The sequence below is a fragment of the Temnothorax nylanderi genome, unplaced genomic scaffold (assembly GCF_030848795.1).
Source record: "Temnothorax nylanderi isolate EJ_2023f unplaced genomic scaffold, tnyl_v1.0 TNYL_tig0019_pilon, whole genome shotgun sequence".
In the NCBI taxonomy this organism is placed as follows: domain Eukaryota; kingdom Metazoa; phylum Arthropoda; class Insecta; order Hymenoptera; family Formicidae; genus Temnothorax; species Temnothorax nylanderi.
In genome coordinates, this window is record NW_027249081.1 from 1058468 (window position 1) to 1086203 (window position 27736).

General features: G+C 35.1%; 4 protein-coding genes across 7 annotated transcripts; 3 read left to right on the forward strand and 1 right to left on the reverse strand.

Moving 5' to 3' along the window:
* Positions 1 to 6714: 6714 nt before the first annotated feature.
* On the forward strand, positions 6715 to 11260 carry Cmtr1 (Cap methyltransferase 1). The gene is made up of 4 exons (XM_071699710.1): positions 6715 to 6897; positions 7099 to 7171; positions 7257 to 9336; positions 9732 to 11260. Exons 2-4 carry the CDS (start codon positions 7150 to 7152, stop codon positions 10216 to 10218), a joined length of 2589 nt encoding a protein of 862 aa, XP_071555811.1. The 5' UTR covers positions 6715 to 6897; positions 7099 to 7149; the 3' UTR covers positions 10219 to 11260.
* Zfrp8 (Zinc finger protein RP-8) lies at positions 10717 to 19073 on the reverse strand. 2 transcript variants are annotated; one of them, XR_011717471.1, is made up of 9 exons: positions 18975 to 19073; positions 17891 to 18026; positions 17387 to 17813; positions 16892 to 17306; positions 16727 to 16829; positions 14828 to 14966; positions 13188 to 13309; positions 12596 to 12667; positions 10717 to 12535 (listed from the first exon to the last, which is right to left on the reverse strand). XR_011717471.1 is itself a non-coding variant. In XM_071699711.1 (6 exons), exons 3-6 carry the CDS (start codon positions 17745 to 17747, stop codon positions 16360 to 16362), a joined length of 1059 nt encoding a protein of 352 aa, XP_071555812.1. In that variant the 5' UTR covers positions 17748 to 17813; positions 17891 to 18026; positions 18975 to 19071; the 3' UTR covers positions 16344 to 16359. The 2 variants fall into 2 exon arrangements, 1 of the variants encoding a protein (XP_071555812.1); XM_071699711.1 differs by lacking the exons at positions 10717 to 12535; positions 12596 to 12667; positions 13188 to 13309; positions 14828 to 14966 and adding an exon at positions 16344 to 16539 and having other exon boundaries at positions 18975 to 19071.
* Positions 18618 to 21123, forward strand: LOC139768997 (transmembrane protein 50A). The gene is made up of 4 exons (XM_071699714.1): positions 18618 to 18907; positions 19990 to 20096; positions 20230 to 20390; positions 20488 to 21123. Exons 1-4 carry the CDS (start codon positions 18809 to 18811, stop codon positions 20592 to 20594), a joined length of 474 nt encoding a protein of 157 aa, XP_071555815.1. The 5' UTR covers positions 18618 to 18808; the 3' UTR covers positions 20595 to 21123.
* A 790-nt stretch (positions 21124 to 21913) lies between these two features.
* On the forward strand, positions 21914 to 27606 carry Grp170 (Grp170 co-chaperone). 3 transcript variants are annotated; one of them, XM_071699707.1, is made up of 9 exons: positions 21914 to 22206; positions 22319 to 22456; positions 22610 to 23570; positions 23658 to 23920; positions 24017 to 24150; positions 24264 to 24502; positions 25077 to 25368; positions 25582 to 26011; positions 26119 to 27606. In XM_071699707.1, the coding sequence occupies exons 2-9, from the start codon at positions 22319 to 22321 to the stop codon at positions 26503 to 26505; spliced, it is 2844 nt and encodes a 947-aa protein (XP_071555808.1). In that variant the 5' UTR covers positions 21914 to 22206; the 3' UTR covers positions 26506 to 27606. The 3 variants fall into 3 exon arrangements, with proteins under 3 accessions (XP_071555808.1, XP_071555807.1, XP_071555809.1); XM_071699706.1 differs by having other exon boundaries at positions 21915 to 22102; XM_071699708.1 differs by having other exon boundaries at positions 21915 to 22102; positions 24264 to 24457.
* The last annotated feature ends 130 nt before the right edge of the window (positions 27607 to 27736 follow it).

The window sequence follows — 27736 nt, forward strand, 5'->3', positions numbered from 1 at the left end:
GCAAAATCGGGCTCTTTAGCGTACTACAGATGAGCTTACTGATTAAAAATATCCTAAATTGAATAACATTCATTCGATATTTTGGCTAAAATCTTGTTATTACGAATTCGGATTCGTAATAACAAGATTTTAGCCAAAATATCGAATAAATCTTATTTAATTTAGGATATTCTTAATCAGTAAGCTCATCTGTAGTACGCTAAAGAGCCCGATTTTGCATTTTTGCTCTTAAAAATTTATAATAAATAAAATACGGAGTAAAGTGCAGTTTAACGTGCACTTAGTGCATAAAGTGCACCTGAGTGTACCTGAGTTTGCCTGGGTCTCCTGCCGACCCTTAAGCCTTGTGTACACGATACTCATATAGCTCTGTGATTGGTTCATAACACCTTAAGGGTGCATCCCGATGGAGAAGAAATAGCGGATCGGAACAGTAAGGGTGCATCCCCATTGAGAAAGAAATAGCGGAACGGAATTAAAACGGAATTCCTTTGATTGGCTAATATCCCATCTTGAGAACCCCCACCTGGAGATTAGCCAATCAGAGTAATTCCGTTTTAATTCCGTTCCGCTATTTCTCTCTCCATGGGGATGCAGCCTTTAATATAAGATCCGACTATAGGCCGGTATTCATAATCAGATCTTATTTCAAGACCGTCTTAAGTAATATCCTAAGGCCGGTATTCATAGTCGGATCTTATTTCAAGACCGTCTTAAGTGATATCTTAAGATGCTAATACGGCTCTGTGATTGGTTAATGACATCTTAAGATTGTACTTAAGACGGTCTTAAATATAAGAACCGACTATGAATACCGGCCTAAGATGCTAATACGGCTCTGTGATTGGTTAATGACATCTTAAGATTGTACTTAAGATGGTCTTAAATATAAGAACCGACTATGAATACCGGCCTATGAATACCGACCTTAAAGATAGTCTTGAAATAAGATCCAAGTATGAATACTATGAATACCGGCCCCACTCTACTCTGCTCATTCCATGGGGTCATTCATGGTGGAAGTATACAAGATGAAGCAATCCGATGGATGCGCAGTCGTTCAAAAGTAGAGGGGAGCAGTCAACCAATCAGAAGTGCCCCAAACATAAAATCCACAAATCCAGTATGGTCACATTTGAATTCAATATGTGAGAAGCAGTTCTGATTGGTTCTCTGCCTCCCACTCTGCCCCCATAATACCACATGCGCATTGCTTCACTTTTATACTTCTGTGCTTCCACTATGGGTTCATTGAGTTCATTATTTTGAATGCAGTCGCCAAGTGCGCAGTTTGAACTCCGAGTTCTTATAATCTCAGTGTTTGAGAACTAAAATCAGTGTTAGATCATTGTGTTAGATTTATTCTGCATATACCACGTTCATTCACAATTTACACAAGACGCTTACTGGCTTTATTCAGTTAAAAAAAAGAGGCTGATTATAGTGGATCCACGCAGGAAACCAAGTGTTATAAATTAAGAAGAAAGAAGAACCACGTGTCTTTACTTCGCTCTTTTCAGTGTGCCTTTATTCATCGCCTTTTTGCTTCTTTATCTGGTAAAGTGAAAGGAGTAAAATTTTAAATTACTATAAAAATGTCGTGCATACAAGAAATGCAGAGCATGAAAAAGAAAATTTTTGTGGACTGAGGAAAAAAAGAAAAATTCCGAGCGTTGAATTATTTTCTTGTAACAATCGCAGAGAAATAAACTTTACATTTATTGGCCTCCTCGATTTCACATGTTTCGTTGTTGCTTTGAAATACGAGTGTATATTTGTTGCTCCAATTATTTTTTAACGTTAAATGCTTAGTTTCTTGCTATAATTAATAATTCATATGATATCTTGCCGTTGTTTAATATATATATATATATTTTTATTATGTTAACAATAATAGTTTCTATTGAAAGATATTTTAAAAGAATCTTTGCACACAATTAACAATATTCGCGCGGATTTTACCCAGATTCTATCGTTCTGTTCTAATCTTGACGATAATCGAAATCGTGGTCGTATTGTCTTGGCGATTATAATGGCCAGTAAAGTCGATTAATATTTCTATTATTGAAAAAAATTAAATCTGCCTTGCTGATAAACAATAAGTATGAAAATTGATAGAAGTTAGTTATTCTAAATAATTCTTTGATTTAGTTCCAATTTAAATTTTCGGTAATTCTCTTTATTAATAAATTTAATGTGAAATCCTATGTTCGACTTATTGCTAGATCGCTGTATCAAACAATGAGATAAAAAATATATTAAATAAGTTAAAAAATGCATTTTGAAAAATGTTAGTCACTTAGAAGCGTAAGTATAGCGAACGTAAGCAATTAAAATTTTGAAATCTTTTTTCTTTGGTGCTCGTGCATGCGTGTATGCCGTATGTTCTTCTCCCACGTGGTGGAACACACTACAACGTGCATCGGAAAATGAAATAGAAGATACATTTTTTTAAAGTAAGATAAATAATACATTTCGGAAAATCTTAAGCCCGTTCTAAAATAGCTGTAAGAGTATGCTGTAAGACGTAAGCAGTAAAAATTGACCAACTACAGTCGATTATTCTTGAATTGTAAAAATGTAATTAGTCAATAGCTTACTGCTTACAGTGCTCACGTTTTACATCTACTCTTATATACGGCTATTGTGGAATGGACCTTAATTATATTTATAGAAATTAAGCGTACCTAATTGTGGCGAATTTGAGCAATATAAATTTTGTAATTTTTTTGTTTTTTCCTTTGTGCTCGTACACGTGTACCACGTGTGGTGAACACAGAGCTCGCGATATCTCAAATTCATAAAAAAAACATTTTTCTAATAATATATTAATAAAATGTAATTTTCTTTAAAATAATTATTATTTAATATTTAATAATAATATACATGCAGGCTATGTAATAATAATGTCAGTATACTAGCCATGTGCATGGAAACAGGATAAATTTAGATTATATAATCTAATCTAATTATATAATCTTACCGCTATAATTATAAATACATGATATACAAATGCATTTTAGCATATACTACAAAAGCAAGGATTATTATTCTCTATATTTTTTGTCTTTTTTTAGAGAGAAAATATGACATCCCATTATCAACCTTCATATTGCGAGAGTTGTAGTCGATATCCCTATGTCGGCAGAGTATCCGTAGGAGAGGAGGGTAGTGTTGACTTCATCTATCAATTTGCGAAGAAGAGATTTGTTCCCAAGAACCATCAGAATATTAGCATATATCACACTGCCCCTGACATAATTGGACCACCCAAATTTCAAAACTATGGAGAACTATTTCATTTACCTTCTTCTTTTGAAAACAGATGGGTATGTATATATTTTCTGGTATTATACATTATTGTCCAGTAAAAAGTAATCGCAATTCAAACTTACAAGAGTTTGTAGTATTTGACACTTTTTGACTTTTCAATATAGAATTCAGACAATAATGATGTCGATATTTCAATATCTCCATGGCAAAACGAAGAATTTCGTGATGGGGCTGATTACATTCGGCAATGTAAGATTCGGCGGTATAAGACGAAGAAAAATAGATATATTTGTATGTAATATTTGAATTATGAGATATTGTTAAGAAGATATTGTTAAAGAAGATATGCTTTTGTTGAGAAGAGAGTATAATTATATATTTTTTATTTTGAAGGTATCGAGTTTCATGAAGCTGTATATCCAATCAGAGTTTGTATTTACGAAATACATCATCCTGGAAGTGTAATTCAAATTTCGGCTCAAGATTCTAATAATAAGTGGTTTAAGTTGTGGGATAAATCGTCTCATTTTGTACCGCCGACATCAAGATTATTTTCTCCACCGTTATCGCATCGGCGTAACTTTAAAACCAAAATGCTCAAACTAGTATTTACGGAGAGTTATTCACGTCTCTCTTACACAAAGCTAGATGCTGTGATGCTCATCGGTACATCAGAATTGATCCTTTCTAGAAATCCTAACGAGAGTTTAACTAATCTGTTAAAAAGAATTAACAGCATGTACTCTCCATACCATGATGATGTTCATAATTTAACAGCAGATTTAAAAAGTGCACACTTGGATATAGTTCATCTGCAACAGAATTTTCCCGAATATTGTATTATTTGTAAAAGGTATTATTATCGTTAAGTAATATTTAAATTTTTTTCTGTTAATAATGAAAATAAGTTTGTTCCGATAATATTTGCAGCGGTATAAGAAGAGTTTCTTATAAGAGTAATTTGAAGCAAAAAAGATGTCAGGAGGTAATCCCTTGTTATGAGCAACCTCTTGGATTTTCTCGTCGTATTTTATTAAAAAGTCATTCAAATTATGCAAAGCGTATGAAACTCTCTTCGGATGAATCCAAGGAGATATCACGTTGCGGTTTATCTACGCTTCCGGTAAAGTATTATAAGTGGTCTATTTCTCATCATAATATTTATTGTAATGTCATCTCGAGTATTAAAATTATATATTTTATCTTTGCAGAATGAAATACTACTAAAAATATTAAACTATTTAGATCTGACGACGTTATGCGACATGAGTTATGTAGATAAACGCTTCAATGATTTAACACATGACCCTTTACTCTATACACGTTTGAACATTCGACGTGTGACTGACAAATTTATTACGCGCTATGTATTTCGTTGCTTTACAGCTAGATGTGAATATTTGCAACAGTTAGATCTTACAGAAAGCAACTTTGATGTTAATGATTTCGTAAACTTTCTTGATAATTGCGGCAGAAATTTAACGCACTTAAGACTGTATGACTGCAAATCTGTTGACAACCATGCCCTACTTAAAACTTCAGAAATATGCAAAAATTTGAAAGGTATGTATATATATGCATATAGTATATAATTATCAAGATTATGGGTAAATTTCATATAACTAATACAAATTTTTCTTAGAATTAGATCTAAGTTATTGTCGACTCATAGACGACGAAGGATTTTCGTACCTCGAGAAGCTGAAAAGTTTGGAACGTTTAAACCTTTATCATACACGTATAAACGCTCAACAGCTTTGCAAAATACTGCAAAAAAATCAACGGATGCGTGAGTTAAATTCCGGTTCTATTGAAGCAGTTGTACTAGAGTTGGGAAATTCGTGTCGTAACTTGGAAGTAATACACTCACTGTATGCACGTCATCTTACACCTCATGGTATTAGTGCCCTCGCTAAATGTAAGAATTTATTAAAAATGGAGCTTAAAATGGCGTAAGTATGTTACATTTTCTTTTAAAATACATGTTATTGTATTCTTTATTGAAATTTGTTTGCTTCTCTTGTGTGCATCTTGAAAAAGTTATACGAATTTCCTCTTTGCAATTAAAGTACTGTATTAATTATATCATTTTTGTTACAGAGTCAATTATTCAGTTACTGATGATAGCTTATATAAATTACTTTCCTCTTATCAAAACTTGCAAGAAGTTTATATTTATTATGCTGTCCTCACTGATCACCAGTTAGAATTACCAGCACAGTGCAAAAATTTGAAAAAGTTATTTTTTTGTCTTGTGAAATTTCATACACCTGATAAATATTCCGTTATTTTTGAACAATGTCCTAACCTGCAAGAGTTTTGTTTCATAAGCTGTGATATAAGCGATCAATTGGTTAATCAATGGAAAGAGAGATATCCGCATGTGTCCGTCTATACATACGACGAAGACTGAAAATTTGAATAATTTTTGTTTACTATAGTTAAGGACATATCAATTTAGTTTTCAGTTACGTTTACTTTTTAAATTTTTATACTTACAAATAAGTTACTTTGTAAAAATTATCTGGTAAGCTAGGTTGTAAAAAAAGTTGATGTCTATAATAAAAACGAAATATATGTAAGTATTTATTTATAATTTTGTTATTTTTAAACAATTTTATATTTCTTTTCTTTTTCATAATTCGACTTTCTTGAATTACCTAAAATAATTTTAAAATTCAATGTGTATAGGCTCCTGTGGAAATACACGAATATAGAAAACGAGCTAAATATGAACCAAGCGCGGTAAATGATGCGCAAAAGTTTTATTTTTATTTCTATTTTCCAACCCCCCTTGACTGCGCGCCGACTAAATTTGTCAGACTTGAAACACAGCTCCGGTTGGAGTAGTAAAATAGCATTTAATTAATGCATATAGCATCAAAAATTAAGTCGATCGATTTAATTAGGTGTAAGGGATTTCACTACTCCAATCGGAGCTGTCCCAAGGAGCACAAAAAGTCAAGATGATGTCGTTGTGACGTCAAAATGACGGGAAAAAGTCAGAGTTTGATCACTGCACTATCATGAGTCCAAAATGACTGTACAGTGACTCGTTATAAAATCATTACATGACGATATTTTGACTTTCAGAGTTTTTATATTTATTTTTAAAAATATAATTTGTTCAACCATTAGTTTCATAAATTGTTCTGAAAAAGAATATGTTTCAGTGAATTCCTTTAGAAGCATCGCTACAATTAAACGGTTTTTTTAATTTCTGAGAAGGTGCGCTTTCACGATGACGCTCGACGCTGGATTCGAGCGTCAAAAAGCTAAAATGTGTTTAGCTTTGGCGCTCGACGCTCATATATTTCGCGTCCCTCTGAATCTATCACGTGACCAGATTTGACGCTCGAATCCAGCGTCGAGCGTCATCGTGAAATCGCACCTTTAATTTCATGGACGCTAGAAACCAGCATCGATCGTCATCGTGAAAATGTACCCTAAGAGTTTGTAGGCCCTGATGGTAATTACGGTTCGTAGTATTGTGATTTGAAACGAAGGGATATTATTATAAAAGAAAAAGATATTAGCAGTGTGAATAAAAATTGCAGCCAAATAACAAATCGCAAGAGATTTTGTTATTGGTTATATCTCAGCAGGCACATATATCATCAAAATGTACGTTTTTTAAAAATGCTTTTAAACAGACATATGTAAGCTTTATTTCACAATTTTCAATCTTTTTTTTGCCGTTACAAAGTGTATCTTTTCACTGCGTAATTCATATATTTGACTGAAATGTAAAATTATACGCGTGATTATTTTTATATTATTATTTTCTTTAATAGTTATTTCTAATAAACGATTTTTACTTTATAGGTTAGGAAAAGAGAACTTGGTTAGAAAACATTTATGTTTTGAAGACGTTAAATGTCTACGGACGACGTAGATGGTACGTATCTTCACTTTTTTGTCTTTTTCCTTTTTATATATTTAATTCCAAAAGCGGATTTTATAACTGAATTGTTGTCTTTTAGGTACTGATATCCGTATAAGTTCCGATGATACTGTTTATTCGGAAACATTGCAGTTAAATTACAATAAAGATTCCGAGTATAAATATAATCTTTTGAATCACTTTGGCTATTTGCCTGTCGATTTCACGAAATTAGACAATATGGAGTACCAAAAGCAGAACGGGCTCTTTGACGTTTTTTGCGAACAGCCGAATAAAAGGATGAAATTGAACAGCGGAGAAGCGTTCAGCACTGACGTACCTTCGGGAGAAGAGTATATTGAAGAAAATGAAGCATCAGATGACGCAAATGTCGATGGCAATGAAAGTAATGTATCCCAGAAGGTGCAGCAGATGATGAAAAAAATGGGATACAAGCCGGGTAAAGGTCTTGGAAAGGATGACCAGGGTCGCGTAGACCCAGTAGAAGCAGTTACGCAACACGGTCGAAGAGGATTTGGGCATCTTGTGCCAGGTCTCAAGGAAGCGAGTCTCAAGTGGAATCCCGAAGAAGAAGAGGTGAAGGCTGTAGAAGATATCGACTGGTTGCGAAACGTACGTTCCGGTACGCCCCTAGCCGAGGATCTATGGGAATGGATGAAGTTGGGGCCGAAGAAGTTCAGTATAGACGACGAGACCATGTTTTGCAATCCGGAGATTCTCAGGCAGATCATTAATTCTAAAACCATATTTGACAAATTGGATAAGGTGGAGATGCGTAAAGCGAGAACTCGTTCAAATCCGTACGAAACGATACGCACTGTCAATTTTTTGAATCGCGCTGCCGTCAAGATGGCGAACATAGACAGAGCGTGCGAATTCATGTTTACGGATCCGAAGAGCTTGGATCCGAACGAGCTGCTGTACTTCGCGGATGTGTGCGCTGGTCCGGGTGGCTTCAGCGAATACGTTCTCTCTCGGAAGAAGTGGCACGCCAAAGGATTTGGATTTACCTTGAAGAACGAAAATGACTTTACGCTGGACGAGTTCTTTGCTGGCCCGAGCGAGACTTTCCATCCGTTCTATGGCGCCAAAGACAACGGAGATGTATTCGACGCGCAGAATCAAGAGGACTTTAGATTGCTGGTGACGAAGCATACCAATGGTAAAGGCGTACATTTTATGATGTCGGACGGAGGATTCTCGGTGGAGGGTCGAGAAAATATACAGGAGATTCTATCGAAGCAATTATATCTATGTCAGTGTCTAGTGGCACTGATGATAGTGAGACCAGGAGGACATTTCGTTACAAAGCTGTTCGATTTGTTTACGCCTTTTAGCGCCGGGCTTGTCTATCTGATGTACAAGTGTTTCGACAGTATTTCCATTTTCAAGCCCAACACCTCCAGGCCAGCTAATTCGGAACGTTACTTAATATGTAAGAGGAAAAAAGTTGATACACAAGCGACGATCGATTATCTCTCTCACGTTAATCGTTTGCTTTCAATGAACGACGAGAACAACGACGTAATTGAACTGGTACCCCTCGACGTATTAGAAGCGGACACGGAGTTTGTCAGATACCTGAGAAATTCCAACGATATTTTGGGAAGGAAGCAGATAGTAAATCTTCTAAAAATCGCGGCATTTTGCGAAGATCCGACATTGATTGAGCGTAAGCAAGCGGACATGCGGAAGGAGTGCCTCAAGTATTGGAACTTGCCGGACAAAACTAGAGTAAGGCCCCCAATAACAAAGCCGCAAGACAAGGCACAGGAGATATTGAGTGGCTCCATAACGTTACTCGGTTGCGACGCAACGAAATTGAAGAACGACAACGTACACAGTACGCTATTAAAAACAGGCGAACCGTATGACTGGTATTGCATGCCGTGCGGTACAGGTCCAAACATCGAGGAAGACAAAATAGCAACGTTTTACTTAGGTCTAGGAAGAAGAAAGGTATACCGATACGCAAAAGGCAAATGGGAACCGGTAGGAGACGCAAAGATCGAATTACCGTCCAACACACTTGTATACGCTGAACTGGTATACGAAGCAAAGTGGAATGGAAAGTTTATCTCGAAGACACGCGCGTTACACATTTTGGATGCTTATATGCTCGGTGGAGAAGATATAAGCAAGCTGTACATATCTCATAGGTAAATACATCTATAGTACAAAATTGTAAAATATTAGTAATACGATTTATAATATTGATATTGTAATATATTAGTATATTCTTATTGGTATATTCTTATGCATACATTACTTAGAAATATGCAAATTAATTAAATACAGATCAAATTCAAAGTAACATGCAACATAATGGTTTCTTCACAATGTACGCGTATTAACGAATAATATTGCAAAGTCTGTATAGTCCTTGTAATTAAATTATAGCAAATGTAAATATCTGTTAAAGATATAAATATAGCATATCGTCGAGTAGATTGATTTAATCTTAAATATATGAATATAAATTCAAAAGGATTACTGTGAATAATCATGTGCTACTTATAACTAATATTTTAATGTGTAATATTTGATATTTCAGGTACGAACTGACGAAAAAGTTTTGCGACGCGCTATGGAAGCCAGTCCCGAACGATTGCATTTGCATTCGTGCCAAAGAAAGGTTCCTGCTAAAGCCAGATATACAGAAAAAATTGCAAGTCACACAACGCCGCGCGCTGAAGCTGCCCATCGCATACGGATTCGCAAAGAGTCCTCTGGAATATGACGACGAGACTGATGCGAACGAACCTGTATACGCAGCGTTTAATAGTGTGATGTTCCTGCGAAGTATTGCCTCTCCATGGGCACGTCACATTAGCCGAAGGACCGGTGAATTTTATGTTTATAATTTAGTTACCCGACAAACCGACTATGAAATTCGAGATAAAGCGAACAACAGGCCGGCTGAAGCGGAGGCAAGTTTCGTTCAAGCGTTTAAAGAACGAGTTGTCTGGAATTGGCCGAATGAATCTACATTGACTATGGATGTTTTTTCTCAAATGCTAAATTCACCGAAGCGTACTTAGCTTATAGTACAAATGTGCGTATATATTCGTTGTACATACTGTAAAGTTACATTTGTGTGTGTATATAGTTTGTATATATAAACCGTCAAAATTTTTGACAACAATAAAAAAAATTAAACCGAATAAATCACATTTACTTCGCCAGTCAAAAATTTATGTAGGGAAACTCGTTTAAGTCCATATGAAACGTCACGTACCGTCAACTTTTTAAATCCTTTACATAAATACCTTTACATTTTCTATTAACACATCGGCAACACGATATAAAAATGTATATCTTTATTATTAAAAAACATTAATAAATATACCTTTATCATAGAAAAATTCTACGATATTAGTATTACTATTACTTTCGTTTATTAACAATATAACGTGCCAAGTAAATACTGACGCAAGTTATGTAGCCGTCTAATAGATTTAGAATTATTTTTATATCTGGAAGCATGTGAGAGAGAGAGAGACGCAGGACATATATACATAGGAAGCAATACCTTCAAATATTTCCAAGCCTTATTGCAAACATTTTATTTTAATAAGTTTCTTACATATGGTATAAAAGTAAAAAGTAATTGTCTTATTTAGTACTCTAAAGGCCATGTCATCTCATACACTTTAGATTATCTTTAAAATTCTTACGGTACAAGCATTGCAAACACACATTGCAATTATAGAATCTCCTTCCTTTCTCTCTTCCTTTTATTACGCGATCACAAGATTGTGTCTGACCTACAACAACTATTTTATATTAAAAAATAAGAAAAGAAAGAGATACCACACCTTCCTAAATTGATGAATCTGTAATCTTTTATAACTAGATTAAAGATCATGTTGTTACATGCTTCTGATATCCGAACTGATAGAAATTCAATTTTGGTACTTAATATATAATACAAACGTTATAAAAAGTCTACTACAGTTTTGCTGATGATAACTAACTTATGCAATTGTTGTATGCTCTCATCTCCATAATTATATCTTAACAGTGCGGTGTAAATGATTATCTGTCGTTATTTCCAAAATATAAGTCATCTGTACACTGATAGCGAGTTTTTTTCTTTTTCTAGCGCTATTGATTTCATTAATGTACATGTATAATAACGTAGATATCTGCTTTTCATATAAACAAAAGAAAAAAAAAGAACTTACACATCCTATCTTACCTTTCACGAAGAATATCATCATATACATATTTATATTCATATACATGTAACATTGCAAAATATACGCAAAACTAAACTTTAAAAGATACCATATTAGTATATAAATACCAATAGTAGAACTAATAATTTTAATTACATTAAAAATATAAATACATTAATTAAAAGAAGTATGAAATATATAGTAAATAGGAAGATAGGATGTGCAGTTTAATTCGAAGTAAGACATTTGAAATTATCTGTTTCACTTGTTTCATTTTACATGATATATTTTATAAAGAACATAAATCACAATATATTTTATATATTTTATAAAGACATAAATCACAATATTTTTAAATGGAAATGAAATGTGCTATGATAACTTCAAATGTCTTACGTTGAACATTATAGATACCAATCTTACACAGAGTAGAAATCAAAATATACCGTAAAAAAAAGCCATGAAGGATTATTGACATGTAACTCTATTACTTTATCTGATGTTTATTTTTTCTGATATTGTAGTGGCTTCGTCATGCTATCAATTATGAGCTTAAACTGATTAATGTTTACAAAATATACAATAAAAGATGATATTATATATATATATATATATATATATATATATATATATATATATATGTATACGAGTAAGAAACTTCATTGTGCATCAAGATGTTCACAATATTTCTACCTATATATTGTATATACATATATAAATTCTTTTTCTTTAATCTTCCGCATCAGATACTTAATTAATCTACTTTGTAAAATCATGGCATCTATTTAGAAATATTATCATACACAATGGATGTTTCAATAACATTAGTAATTATATTGAAATATTTGTCTATATGTATCATTCCTTTTTAGTATAATTTATTTTTCGCACGTTAAAAAAAGACGAACTTTAAAAAAACTCAAATTTAACTTGTGTAACGTTAGACTATCGTAACGGATTGGCATCAGTCAACAAGCACGCTAGTTTTGGTTTTGGTTTTGCGAAGAAAACCAAGATTCAATACTGTACCGTCCAATGTAAAAATCTTAATCCTAAATGATCAATTCGTTATTTGTGTAAAAAATCGCGCGTTATTTATCGCGTGTTAGATGCGGGATTTTTCTGATAGTAACTTCCTCATATATCTTCACATGTAATACCCAAATTTTTTATTTTCCTGTAACAGAAAAATTTTTTGTTATTTTATATTAAAACTTTTTAAATTTATATTTTTTACCTTTTTGAATCCTTGAGCCACCCTTGCATTTCCATTAGCAGTTCTGCAAATACGGCTAAAGCTCATGCTGGACTATAACATTAAAATGTAGCGTGATTAAATCAGACGAAAATCTTATTTAAAATATAAGGCTTTTCTAATTTTTCTAATTTTTCGGGAAATAATCCGGGAAATATCGCTCAAATATTTTTTAAATATCTTTTCCTCTATAAGTAATTCTTTGAGATTCGGTCAATTATTTCCCGAAAAATTAGAAAAATTAGAAAAGCCTTATATTTTAAATAAGATTTTTGTCTGATTTAATTATTACAAGCGTGAGACAAGCGACAAATAGAATATTGACACAATATAGCTTTAGTTCTGTATGCTTTTGTCGCATACAATACTAACTCAACTAAAAATATATTTTTTTGATTGTGATATCAAAAAATAAAATTTTTTAAGTGATATTATATTATAAGCAAGAAAGAAAGTGGAAGAAACGTTGAAACGGTATCATTTTGCGAATGTCAACTTCTTCAAAAAGATTTTACGATGAATATTTTTTTCCGACTTTTTTTTACTTTATATAGACCACAATACAGTTACTTACTTTTGTGGTTCGTTAGCTTCCTCTTCTTCCTCTCTCTTCTTCTTTTTTTTCGTTTTTCTTTGACTGATGTCTGCTCCAAAGTCAGCTTCTGGCGACGGTGGCTCACGTTTGACCATATCAATCTGGATAGAAAAAGATATTTGAAAAATATTCGCACTTTCTTTTAATAAACTATCCAAAAATAAACAGTCTATTTTAATAAATCATCCAAAAATATTTTGAAACAATTATTAATTTTGTGCAAACCCTTCTCTTCCTGGGAAGCTGATATTAATGTAGAAGATATTGATTATACAAAAAACGCTTAATAAACTAAAGAAAATATTTTTATAAATTAAAGAAGTATTGCTTATACAGAAAGTATTGTGCACATATATATAAATATATAAGTATGTAAATAATCGATATACACTGAGCTATAATTGATGAGTATATATGTATATGTGTATAAATAGATAAAAATATGTAGGGTCTCCCCTATATACAATATGGAAGAAATAAATCTGACATTTTCGTCGAGTTGGATTCTACGCTTAATTTTAATTTGTGAATTACAGTTTTGAATTACATTTGCTTTATGCTTTAAAACACGTATTGTGTGTTGTTAGCTTATAAACCAAACAAAAACATTGCGTAAATACAAATGGCCATCTGCATTTAATAAATTTTAAGATAATAAAATAATTGTTATTAAATTACAGAATGGTTTCTGAGTGTAAGTACCATATTCCATTTTTAGTTTGCTATTTGTCCGGAACAAAATTTTTTTAAGTATTGCGACTGTTACTGTCTGCATCGATTCGCATTGATTCGCAATCAAACCTTTAGTGATTTCCATTTAGACTTTGCCACGCCTACGGTGAATCAGGCTTTGCTAATCAAACAGGGGAATATCTGGCCGTATAGTCCGCCGTTCGGCGGCAGGAGCCAAAAATTTAAGAAGAAGAAGAGAAGAAGCTGCAAGTGTCGAGATTTTACAAATTGGCGCAAAATGTGGAGAGAAAACTTTTTGTTCCTATATTTTACCTCAAAATGAAATACCAGCAAAAGCAACAGAAATTCATGGATTATCCATATCTAATGGGAATCTAATGAAGAATAATAGTTATATTCCATCAGAACAGTTGAAGGGTGTACTTGAAAATTTTTACATTTTCTAATAGCCATTGGTTCACCATGTTTGTTAGTAGGACATAATATTAACTTTGATGCAAGGCATTTCTTGAGAGCTGTTTGTCTTCACAAGATGGAAAATGACTTTGATCCATGGCTTTATGGCTTTGCTGATTCCTCACAGATATTAAAAAAAACTTGTAACAGATGTCGCAAATCATAAATTGAGCACTCTGGCTGAAAAATTTGAACTTCTGGAGAAATACATGATGTATATTAGTAGATGCTAAGTTGGTTGAACAAATACTTGAAAAAGTTAGAGTAACTACATCCAGTCTAATATCTGCCGCCAAATCATATAATTGGCATCTCAATAGACAAGCAGAATTACTTAGGAAAGCAAAAAATCTAGGAAGTTTGCAAGTGTTGAAAGAAATTGTAACAAAGACTATGAGAGGAAAAATGGCAGAGCAAGGAATTTTAAACGGCTTATAAAGTAAACAAGTACCATGCGTGATTCTACTTACCATCTCATAATACGGAGTGCTATCATCGTTATCTTCGCTAATATTGTTCAATTGCTGCTGCTGTTGCTGCAGTTGTGGTTGTTGCTGCTGCTGTGAACTCATCGTCGCGTACGAACCTTGAGAGTTGCTATATGCCAAACTGTAAACAAACAAAAAAGAAATTTTGTTTGTAAAAAAATAATTTTTTTTCGAACTGAGTAGATAATCGCGGCATTAAGGGATAGAATCTGTTCGTAAATAATTGAAACTTTAGAATATGTAGTGTTAATGCGAATATTATTAATTAATCTCGTGTTGCTCAATCTTTTGAGATTTCCATCGTGTAGTAATCATAAATTATAAGTGCTATTGTGTTGACTATATTGATTTTCGGGTATTAAGAAGAAAAGGAAATTGTAGACGTTCCTTCATATGGAGCGTTAATAATTTGCGTGAAGCACGCGTGAAGTTGCGCAATGATAAACCACAATGGAAATCGTTCTTCGGCAAAAATACGCATATATACCTTGACGATATATATACAGTTCGACTTTCCATGAAATTATATATATACATAACATATGAGAGACGCAATGACGACGATTTTCTTGGGACGCTTTTGCTAGGCCGTACATTATAAGATAATGACTTTTAAAAGCGATATTTTTTAATTATTTAATGACAAATTGTGTGCGTCTATACTCACCTATTTTAGTACTTTTTACCTCATAATTTTATTTCTTATATTTTAACGTGTATTTACACGAGTATTTTATTATTTCTCCTACATTTAATATTAATGTAAGAACTATGTGTTAATGTGTTAACATAAGCTGTAAGCTAAGAAGCTTTTATCAATACAATCAATTATTTTTTTTATATTTTTCCGAAAATGAGGGAAATATATCATGATCTCTATTAGATTTTATTTTACGAATTATGAAAATTATATGAACTAGCTATATCGTTAAATGTATTACAACGAAATGTTATAGGCTGGTATTCATAATCGGTTCTTATTTCAATATCATCTTAATATGACTCTGATTATGTTATAATGACATCTTAAGAGTGTACTTAAGACGGTTTTAAACATAAGAACCGGATTATGAATACCGTATAGTTTTCTGTCGCACTCTATAAAGTTCACATCATCATTGTTAATTGTGATATATAATGTGATTCTTTCTTAAAGTAGAGTGTGACTTTTAGAAAATAATTATCCCATCAGAATATTATATTTTTATAACGTAGATATGTAATGTCAGATAATTATATTTTTATAATACATCTTTATATAAAAAGAATAAACTAAGTTGTTATCATATTCTACTTTGTCATATCCTAATTATAATAATTCATTATTATAATTCGTAATTACAATGAATTATTCACTTCTTTATGTACTTATTAATGTTCATCCGCTCCATTAACGTTATAGTTTATTCGATAAACAAATAACTTTTAGTGATAAAATAATATGTCAGTCTTTATAATGAAATAAGTGTAAGAGGAAGTTGAAAAACTTAGTGTCAAGTGAAGTATATTCGTGTTTATTGATTTATTTTCAATTCAGTTTCTTCTTGTACAATGTCCTGCTTCCATATATATTCTCTTATATACTTATCCTTAGGTATGCAAGATTGTTTGCATGTGAAAACGGCCAATATTCCCCAATCAAGACACTTGATAACGTCTTTTAAGTTAAGAAAATTTAACATCTGTGGCATTATCTGCAAGTCACATTTTCAATTTAGATAGGAAATACGACGTTTTGTCAAGGAGAAAATATTTGGTTAATTTTAAGGAAGCCCACACAAAGCTTTCATTTCAGATTTTGTCATAAAATTTAGCATATAATTTTAATGGTCCAAATTTTCATACAGATAATCCATTTATGTATGAATAAACTGTACGTACTTGAAATTCGAATTGTCTATCGCCGTTGCATTCCGGGCATTTTGGTACATCCGCTATCCGACTGTGTGACGAAATATATAGAACTTTCCCTCCTCTATCATATCTGTCGAATAAATAGCAGATTAGCTGCGGTCACAACTTCAATTCTTCCGTACAGAGACGTACCTCAAAATCTGATCCGGATAATTGTCTATTTTCATACGAAACTCCACGAACGTTTCGTCCTTTTCGTCGTTAGCCATCTGCAGTAAATCGTCGTTAACGTCTTCGTGCTGAAACGTTCCAGCTTTGCCGTCCTGTATCATCGCATTGTACTTTTCAATCTCCTTCTCTTCACTTTGGAGCTCGTTCTGTTGGGCATTCTCCTTCGCAGCGTCGTCGCTCTCTATCACGATCTCGTATTCGGGAAACAGAAAACTGTTGCTGTTTTTTGCCTCGGTGCCGCACACATCTTTGTGCCCATTCCTCCAGTCGTGCACTTGATGCACGCGACAGCAGTAATTTACGACCTTACATTTGCCGCAGTGATTGGGCGCGAAAATCCCACATACGTAGCACGTCTTCGCCCACCGCGATACGTCTGCAGAAGCAACAAATTGTTTACCTATATACTTTTGTCAAAGTCACCGCAGAAAAGTAGTATCACAATACCGTACTTACCAATATCCGTTCGCCAGTCCTCCCGTTCCACAGGCGGTTCGGCAGGATAAAAGTCGTTTATTCTACTCAGCTGCGAACGGAAGACCCTGAAGTTCCCACTCTGATTCGGCCTGCAGCAATCTACGTTCTTGCACACGAAGATGTACACGGTCCTGTGAAACCCGGCGACATCCTCGTACGGCGCGTAGATCTGGCAGAGAAACACACAGGGATCGCCGCAATACTCGCACTCCAGGTCGCTTTTGCCGGGAATATTTTTCAGATCGAGCCAGGCCGGCTTGCCGCCCGCCTTGCTGGGGAAGAATCTGCTCCCGAGTCGCCAGGACTCGCATTTCTCCACGAATCCCAGATCGACTGTCATGCCCGAAACGTCAGGACAGTGGCAGGACGACCGAAATCGCACCCCAACACGAGCCTCCCGTTTAACCTGAAAATAATAGAAATAAATAAACGCCGACAATGAACGAGGGAAACGAACGCTTATATATATTCTTATATATATACCTCGAAACGTCAAACTCCACGCACGTGGCACATGGTCGTTCCTCTGTTTACACTTTATTTGCCGTTTGCAAATGAGCGCGGAAACGTCAAATTTACATGAGTACACATCTTTAGGACGACTTCGACCAAACTCCATCTAATAAATAAAAATAAAATAAAAATAAAATAGGAAATTAAAATTGAAAAAAATATACAGCAATTATATATAGTTAGAAATTTTGTCCTGATGAAAATATTTTGCTGAAAATACTATAAAATCGATGAAAAGTGAAATGAAAGAGTTATTGAAAAATTAATGAATACTGAATATATATATTTCAAAATAAATCATAATTTTCCTTATGAAATGTAATGTAATACTGTGAAATAATATAAGGGAAGTTAAATTACACTATTGTTGTAAAGTGATAACAAATTTTTTAAAATATTAGATATAAAATTTATTAAATTTAACTAAAAACTGAATTTTTATTAAAATATTGATGATTTTATTGAATAATAATAAAATAGGATCAATTGAGAGAAAATTTCAAATGCATCTCATAATATTTTCAGTAAAATATTTCCACCTGGGCCGGGCAATTTAATTAATTGCTGATTAGTCCCAGTTGGTCCCAGTCTACAGGTTTAATCGAAGTCGTCGAAATATCAGTTTATCTGCATTCTCATTGGCTGCTAACTGAGCTGCTAAAACGGCTGATAAGCCGATTACTGTGCGCTGCTGTGCAGTGTGCAGTGTGCGCGGGGCGCGGACTTCGGCATTTACCAGACTTTACCGTCTACGCCTCTGAGTATTTCGTAGTGTCGGTTGTGTATGTTGTATATGTTGATAACTGTCACCGCTTGTAGTAAGGTTAGCTCTCCACCCGCGGAGGTCAGGCATCCCCCAGCGTCGTTTTTCGAGAGCCGCGCGCGAGGATGACGTCCTGTTTCGAGAATATGCAGGTGCCGTCCTGCGTCTGGTTCGAGGGCGGCGAGAAGAGGAACGCGCTCGTCTCGATGCTCGCGGGCACACTGGTAAAGACTCACGGCATTTCTCACCCGCGGCACTCTCCTGCCGCGATAAACAAACATCGTCTATTACCTCTCACGAGGCGAATCGTCGCGTTACATCGATGAACACGAGACGGTTCCTAGCACGCTCATCCGTCTTCCCTTTGGTTCTTCGTCGACCTGTCGAGTCTCAGAGCCTCGTAAAATACTATATATATATATATATATATATATATATATATATGTATATACCTTGGAGGCGAAGTATCATATCTCCAGTTTTTGTCAAAATGGAGTTAATACATTTTTCATTATACCAGAAGCTTGAATTGTATAATGGTAAAGGGTTTTATGTCTATTATTACTGATTCCTAAAGTACAATGTTTAGAAAAAGTCGTATTGAGAATTTTCATAGTCCCTTAATAAATTTTGGTCAGATGCAGAGTGTTATCGGCAGTTGTACTATTGAACACGTCAGTTAAATTACTTTATTAAAAACTCAATAACTCAAGTTGCTACTTTTATTTTATATCTAAAGAAATACACCATTTCTCTGTTTTCAAACTTTAAACCTTGTTCTGTCAGAATTCATGATAATGGAGATATGCTTCTTTATCTCTAAGGTACAGATATATATACAGACACTTTTACTTCGCCAGTAAATATTTAACAATAAAGATTTTTTTAATTTGACCTAACTATCTTTATTAATTATAGTCGTCACAACGTTTTGACCATGGATTGTGGTTCTTCTCAATTGATGTAACTCTATTAATGCTAATAAGCATCCTTTTTTTAAAGTCACTATAAAAGAATTTATTGCGAAAAATATCTAGCTAGGAACCTGGACCTTCTCACAATCTGTGACGGATGTCTTTACCAATTAGCATCAATAGTTACATCGATTGAGAAGGACTTTAACCCATAATCGAAACATCCTGATGATTATAATTAATAAAGATAGCCAGTTAGGTCGAATTAAAGAAATTTTTACTATCTATATATATTTTTTTGTACAAAGATCGCACTTTTAGCGATTCATATTTCTTGCATTCATTTTCCTCTCACAGTCAACATACAAAGTCTTACCGGAGTGCTGTTTCAGTTCTTCGTAGGATGGTGGTTTATAATAGACGCTCATGCTAAATATCCGAGTGAGATGGCGAATGCGTATCATGTTTGCGGCGTGTTCGGCACCATATCACTCTTTATGTAAGTAACATTGATGGTATTATGAGTAATACACATATATTAGCTAGATTGTATCATAATTGGAATATATACCGCAGTAAAATCTCTCAATGCTATAGTATTGATTTTGAAAAGCAATTCGATATTCTTACAGGGTCAATTCAGTGACAAATGCACAGATAAGAGGAGAGGCTTACAACGGCGGTTGTTTAGGAGCAAGAGGTGCTCGGAGTTGGCTGTTTGTCGGGTTCGTTATGGGATTTGCAGCCGTAATAGCGGCCTGTTGGATCTTGTTTGCTAACTTCGTAGCAGCAGGTATTTATAACACTGTAACATATTCACAGAATTGTAAAGATGTATTATCCATTATATTCTTTTACCTTTATTTATCATATTTAATATCTTTCTGTAGGCGCACCACATCATTGGCCAGGGGTAGGATTGTTCCTGCAGAATGTGTTTATTTTCCTGGGTTCGCTCACGTATAAGTTTGGTCGATCTGAGGATCAGTGGGGTTAATAAATGTGCGGCTGTTGGTGGAAGATATTTTTATTACCGCATAGTCAAGTCAAGCACCGAGCGAAACTCGACTGAGGAAGCTTGCGACGTCAACGTACCCTGTATCGCGAGCGCGAATTCCAATTCAGATCACAGCAAATTATTCTTATTACCTATAAATGTTTCCGTACATACGTGACAATTCTTATTTATATCCACTGAAATCGTGGAGACAGATAGCAATTACAAGTTATAAATTATGCATATATATATATATATATATATATATATATATGTATATGAGATTTACTGTAAAACTAAGGAGATTTAGATTATCGACTTTTGTGTGATAGAATTATACGCTACTTACGCTGTACGCTAATAATTTTAAAACGTATCGGTAACTTTTTCGATCTGTGCGTTCATCAAATTCCATATTCATACACCTTTCTCATCGTTCCGTTGGTATCTTATATTTGATACTTTTACAAGAAAGATAGTCACAAGTGTCTGATATTAAAGTTAAATAAATGAACCATGTTCCAAAGAAGCATAGTTTTTAAAGATTTATTTATTGACGAGCTCAATTACGTCGAAGTAATTTTCGGGTAATTGATTTTTTTCATTTGTTACACGTTTCTTTTTTTACAGATTTCGGATAGATCGTTTGCAAAGCCATGTGAGAAAATGTATAACGACTTTGACCAAACTCCGATTATATTATACCTTGTCAAGTAATAGCTGCAGTATTTTATTAATGTAGATAGAAGTGTTAATTTTTTATCATTGTTGAAATATGGAAAAAAAACACTAGATTATGAATAAATTGTATGATTAAAAGTTTTGCTCCAGGCAATCCTGCCAGTTGAATTAATTAAGTTAATCGAAATTTAATCAAGGTTACCCATAGAGAAATCGATTTCTCACGCATATTTAATTTATGAATCGCGACAAAATGTTGCATTTTTTATTTTAAATTCTCGAATCGTTGATTTCTTTGTGCGTACGAATTTGTTTACCGGGCCTCAAGGCCCAAAGGCCCTTGGGTTGATCGTTTAATTTTTTTGCTAAACTTCTTGCACACTTCATCTTTTCACTTTTTCTCTGCAACGTTAAAAGAAAAAGAGGAAATATGAACCGTGCACGAAGTTGAGCTAAAAAGAACAGGCCTCGGGCATCTTTATTTTCCTTGCAATCACTTGCAATTCTTGCAAGTGCCTTCGAATGGCCCTCGGAGAGAAATTGGTGTCATCAGCGCGGGCCGCGCGACGCCATTGGCTCGGATTTGCCAACGCGGACCAATGGCGTCCCGTCGTTCGCGCCGCGCCGCGCCAATTGCGGCGTGCCACACCAACACATGGTGCACGGGAGAGTTCTCGCGGAGAGTGTCGCGGTGAAGGGTGTCACGCTCGGGCTTTTTGTTGATTCAAAAGGGGCTGCGATGCGCGAGCGTGTGTTCTGAATGGTGTACAGCTGAGAGCCGTCCCCCTTGAGTACGTCGTGTGCCGTCGGTAGACCTGAGCGTAAAGGTGAGCGCGCGTCAACCTGCTCCGTTAAAAACGCTTCCCACCCCGATCGACGTGCGCCTCACGTCGCCGGTATTCATAACCAAGTTTTGACAGCTGAGACGACAGTACGTAGAGCCCCTCGTGCCTTCGATCCGGCGCGAGCGCGTTAATATTCTCGAGCTCGCTTGCGAATTTTCCCCCGGTCGCGGCATACTTCACGTTTGTCTTCGTTTCCAGATGGGATTCTCGCAGAGAGGCATGTCGATGGCGTCGCTAGCCTTGCTCATAATCGCCACTTTCGTCGGCATCAGCGAAGAAATTGCCGTTATGAGCGTCGACCTTGGTAGCGAATGGATGAAGGTCGCTATCGTCTCGGTACGTAACAATCTGTTTGCAGCGAGTCCATATCCGATGGGCTTGTCAAACTACTGGTTTTGCATTAGAGAGCTTTATCGAATGTATCCAACGCAGCCTTTGTACTTTTAAAAAATTGATCGTGTTTCTTACGAAATGCTCTTTGCTCCGCAGCCAGGTGTTCCTATGGAAATAGCTTTAAATAAGGAGTCGAAGAGGAAAACGCCAGTCACGATTGCGTTCAGGGATGGGGAGAGATCGTTCGGCGAGGACGCCCAAGTGATCGGAGTGAGATTCCCCCAGAACAACTTCTTCTACATTCTAGACCTTCTGGGAAAGCCTATAGACAATCCACTAGTACAACTCTACCGAGAGAGATTTCCTTATTACGACATCGTTGCCGACGAGGAGCGAAAAACCGTAGCGTTTAGATTGAACGAGAACACGACGTTCACTCCGGAGGAGTTGCTCGCGCAGATACTGCACAAGGGCAAGGAGATGGCGGAAGCTGCCGCCCATCAGAAGATCAACGAAGCTGTTATCACCGTGCCGGGATTCTTCAATCAGGCCGAGAGGCGAGCCTTGATACAAGCGGCCGAACTCGCCGGGTTGAAGGTGTTACAGCTCATAAACGATTACATGGCGGTCGCTTTAAACTACGGCGTATTCGGTAGAACTGAGATAAACGATTCCGCTCATTACATCATGTTTTACGACATGGGTGCTAGCAGCACCACCGCGACGGTCGTCAGCTATCAGAACATGAAAACGAAAGAGAGGGGTTTCCTCGAGAACAATCCTCACGTTTCCGTGCTGGGTGTGGGATACGATCGCACGCTCGGCGGATTGGAAATGCAAATCAGACTGCAGCAGTACTTGGCGCAGCAATTTGACGCTCTTAAAAAGACACCGAACTCGGCGTTCAAGAGCCCGAGAGCGATGGCGAAGCTCTTCAAGGAAGCTGGACGCGTGAAAACTGTACTTAGTGCCAACGCGGACCATTTTGCCCAGATAGAAAGTTTGATAGACGATATCGACTTCAAATTGCAAGTCACGAGAGAGAAGCTGGAAGAGATATGCGCCGATTTGTTCGAACGTGTAGCGAATCCTGTGAAGATCGCATTGGAAACTTCAGGTGATTATCTTCTTACAGATACGTGATTATGATTCTCATAAATGTATGTTTATAAACACTAAACGCATACATGTAATACTGTTTCAGGTTTGACGATGGATGTCATATCGCATGTGGTATTGGTAGGAGCAGGTACCCGCATGCCGAAGGTACAAGAGGCATTGTCCCAATACGTGAAAACAGAATTATCAAAAAATGTAAATACGGATGAGGCAGCTGCTTTAGGGGCTGCGTACAAGGCGGCTGATCTTGGTCAGGGTTTCAAGGTCAAGAAGTTTGTCACGAAAGACGCTTTGTTGTTCCCGATTCAAATCACTTTTGATAGAACTGTTGATAATAAAGTTAGACAGGTAAAAGATTATTATGTGGTATTTGACTTTTTCATATATTTTAATCTTTCGTATTAAAGGGTTATCTATATGTTTTTTTCATCAATTTTTGTGCAGGTGAAGAAGATGTTGTTTGGAAAAATGAATCCTTTTCCACAAAAGAAGATTATTACATTTAATAAGCATACGAATGATTTTGATTTTCATGTAAATTATGCTGAATTGGATTATTTGCCTGCGAGTGAGGTAACGTAAGTATCTGTAGCTTTTATTGATCTGTAATACTGGGAGCAAATTAACGTGTTATTTTAGATATTAGAATTTTCATATCTCTAAAACTACAGGGATTGAATTTTTTTTACAGTGCTATTGGTGATTTACGTATATCTACTGTGTCGTTGAGTGGCGTAGCCGAGGCTTTAGAAAAGCATGCCAAGGAAGGCGCCGAGAGTAAAGGAATCAAAGTGCACTTTAATATAGACGATAGTGGCGTACTGAACTTATTGACCGTAGAATTAGTTTCCGAAAAATCGAGTACTGTCGTTGACGAAGAAGAGGGTACTTTCTCAATACTTGGCTCAACTATTAGTAAATTCTTTGCAGGTTTGTGCCGAAGGCAGTGCAAAAGATGATACCGTTAATTTTTGTTGTGTGTACAAGTTTTCAATTTCGATGATATTTGCACTATACTGGTTCTTCTTTATATCTTGTTTGTATATATTGAAGAACTGTTTTATTTCTGAAGGAAAAGCACATATGTTACTTTCGTAACAAACAAAAGCAAAGATTCTTTCATGTTACGTTTTGAAATCATTTTTTGCAAGCATTTTTATCAAGAAATACGTAGATGTTTTGAAAAGGAAAAAAAACAGCATTATCATCGAGTAGGGCTCAGATTTTGATGTTGTTGACAATTAAACTCTTGCAGTAATGAGTTTTCAAAATTTATATGTTAATAGAATGATGTTAATGTATATATTAATAGATTAATGTTAATAGAACGGCTCCCATTCTATTAATGGCGATATATTTTTGTTTACAACCATTTTATTAGAAGTTACATGAGGTAAAATTTTGAAGTCTTGAATTGTGCAATCCGTTGTCAACTACATAAAACTCTAGGCTCTGATCATAAATTATCCAAATAGCACGTTAGATTGAAGTTTCAATCTTTCAGGTTCTTCTTTAGAAAAAGAAACAGCGGACAAGGCAGAGGAATCGCCGAAAGAGGATATAAAACCAGTGCATGAAGAACCAGAATTTTCGGATTCGACGAAAGAAACAGACGAGAAGGAGAAGAAAAAGAGCGAGACAAAAGTGAATGAGGATAAGGCTGCAAATAAAACCGAAAAGGCGGACAAAGAGAAGAAAGCCACGATCGTTCAGATCAAGGAACCTATCAGTTCGGAAGAGATTAAACTAGGATCATTAATCTTGTCTGGTGAAAAACTCGGCGAATCTCGAGACAAGTGAGCACAGATATATTTATTCGCAACGTGAAATAATAAAAAAAAATAATTTCCATCTTTTATATATATTCTGTTTTAAATTTTATTAACGTTAATGTAAATGTTACTCTTTTTTTTATTGCCTCTTCTCTTGGCAAGCAAATATAATTAGCATAATTATGATAAATATAATTTATACTATTTTGATAAAACTTTATCCTTACTTTTCTTTAGGATACATCGTTTGGACGTGCACGATTCGGAGAAAACGCGCCGCGAAACTGCGTTAAACAACCTCGAGTCGTATGTAATCGACGCGCAGCAGAAGTTCGACCACGAGGAATTCTCGAACGCGGCTACCGAGAAGGAGATCGAGGAGATTCGAAAAGCATGCGCCGAAATCTCCGAATGGTTGTACGAGGACGGATTCACCGCGACCGCGGATGTTTACGAGGAGAAATTGATGGAACTGCAAAAGTTAACTAACGACGTCTACGAGAGAGTGTTCGAATACCGAGAACGACCAGAAGTCATGAACGGAATGGTTTCGCTACTCAAAGGCAGTAGACTGTTCTTACAGAATATGCGTAACTTGAGTCAAACGACCGAAATTATAACGAAGGTTGAAGTCGAGACGTTAGAAAAATTGATCAACGAGACACAGGTAAACGATTTAATTTTAATAATATCTAAAGTGACTTCGACTGACAGTATATATACTATTATTATATATTTATTAGTATAAATGTAAAAAGCGATATTTTTCTCCAGGATTATCACGATACAGTTTCGAAATATTTCGAAGATGCACTGCTAAACATACAAGTAAAATACAAAGTCCGCCAGATCGCGAATAAAATGGAGTTACTTGATAGAGAAATTAAATACCTTCTGAACAAAGTAAAGATATGGAAACCGAAACAGGAGTCTGCAGCGAATCAAACGACGGATAATAAAGGTGAGCGCACGATAGAGGAAAATGAAGAACCCGCAGCCGGTTCCGATACTGAAAAAGGCAAGGCTGCGGAAGAATATACGGAGGAGCAACGACAGGAACCGGAGACGACGGATACACAGGATCCAGTACTTCTACCGGAAAGCGAGGAAACACAATTACCTAAGGAGGAAGTTCAGGAAAAAACGCATCAAGAACTATAAGAAATAATTTATTTAAAAGTGTGATTCTTTGTTATTGATCGACGATATCCGTCGATTTAGACAATTTTTCTATAGATTACTTTCGTCAGATGCATTTAAAGTTAAAGCGGAAATTCTCTCGTGCGTTGCTGTTGAATAAGTTGTTCTGCGAATGCGAATACGAGCTGTTCCATTTGATTAATAATATGTATTTATATAATGGATATGGTTTCATCGTTCATTCATTGCAGAAAAGTTATTGCAAGAGTATAAATTCTTATCGAAGATTGTTCGCGATAATTATGTTACACAAGTGCCAAGCAACAGCAGATCCCGACAATTGATAACGGATTATTTGATAATGGACATGCGTAAAGTTAGGCCAGTTCTCTGCGAGAGGGATTTATCTCTCGCATCTTTACAGCATGAATTTGTGACTTTACATGTAAAATGCTTCTGCTGCAAGTATATCTTTTAATTATCTATTATCACGCTACATACGAGGTTGCAGTATAAAGCATACTATTGCTTGTAAAAACACGAATGATAAGGACGTATATATAAAATAATTTTGGTTCGTAAAATAATTCTTGCATATCTTTCGGGGAGTGGATCTTTTCGTGTAGTAAAACAGCCCTAAGTTCTCGCAAAATGTATATCGGTAGTCTTCGAATGAATTTATCACGTTTTCCTACATGCATTGATTTGTATCATCTTTTTTATAAAGGAAGATTTACATAAATCTTTCCATTTTCTGTTATTTATAGTGATATCATATATATAAAAAAAAATATGTGACATTTCAGATATTCTAATATATATTTCTTAAAGAAGTTAGATAGAATATATATGGAATATTGGTTATTTTGTAAATATATATATAACCATTTGCACAATGTGAAATAGATAAAAGTCGGCCCCTCGAGAATCGTAAGATAAGATTGCTTTTCTGGCTTCATCAATATTTAGATGAGTTCTTTGAAAATCACGAACACGATATGATTATTCTACTGCCAAATAGGCGTTCGGATTCGAAAAATTTTTATCATTCCAATAAAAATAATTGTAAATTTAAATGTTATTCATATTATTTTGAATAAATAAAAAAATATAAGAGAGAAAGGGAGAGAGAAAAACATTGGAATAAAGAAACAAAATGTATTCTCACCATTATTTTTCTTTAAAAAAATATATAATATATTAATGATAAAATTATTAAAAAGTTTAAAATCTTTCCATGTGGGGAAAAAAT

Bases quoted from the DNA above. Each gene is read 5' to 3' on its own strand.
- LOC139768997 (XM_071699714.1), top strand. From the start codon at position 18,809: ATGACGTCCTGTTTCGAGAATATGCAGGTGCCGTCCTGCGTCTGGTTC. The intron at 18,908-19,989 runs GTAAAGACTCAC...GTGCTGTTTCAG, and splicing joins CGATGCTCGCGGGCACACTG to TTCTTCGTAGGATGGTGGTT. The intron at 20,097-20,229 runs GTAAGTAACATT...ATATTCTTACAG, and splicing joins GGCACCATATCACTCTTTAT to GGTCAATTCAGTGACAAATG.
- Zfrp8 (XM_071699711.1), bottom strand. From the start codon at position 17,747: ATGACAGTCGATCTGGGATTCGTGGAGAAATGCGAGTCCTGGCGACTC. The intron at 16,830-16,891 runs GTACGTCTCTGT...TTTATTCGACAG, and splicing joins TATCCGGATCAGATTTTGAG to ATATGATAGAGGAGGGAAAG. The intron at 16,540-16,726 runs GTACGTACAGTT...TGTGACTTGCAG, and splicing joins ATAGACAATTCGAATTTCAA to ATAATGCCACAGATGTTAAA.
- Grp170 (XM_071699707.1), top strand. From the start codon at position 22,319: ATGGGATTCTCGCAGAGAGGCATGTCGATGGCGTCGCTAGCCTTGCTC. The intron at 23,571-23,657 runs GTGATTATCTTC...ATACTGTTTCAG, and splicing joins GATCGCATTGGAAACTTCAG to GTTTGACGATGGATGTCATA. The intron at 23,921-24,016 runs GTAAAAGATTAT...ATTTTTGTGCAG, and splicing joins TTGATAATAAAGTTAGACAG to GTGAAGAAGATGTTGTTTGG.
- Cmtr1 (XM_071699710.1), top strand. From the start codon at position 7,150: ATGTCTACGGACGACGTAGATG. The intron at 7,172-7,256 runs GTACGTATCTTC...GTTGTCTTTTAG, and splicing joins GTCTACGGACGACGTAGATG to GTACTGATATCCGTATAAGT. The intron at 9,337-9,731 runs GTAAATACATCT...TTGATATTTCAG, and splicing joins AAGCTGTACATATCTCATAG to GTACGAACTGACGAAAAAGT.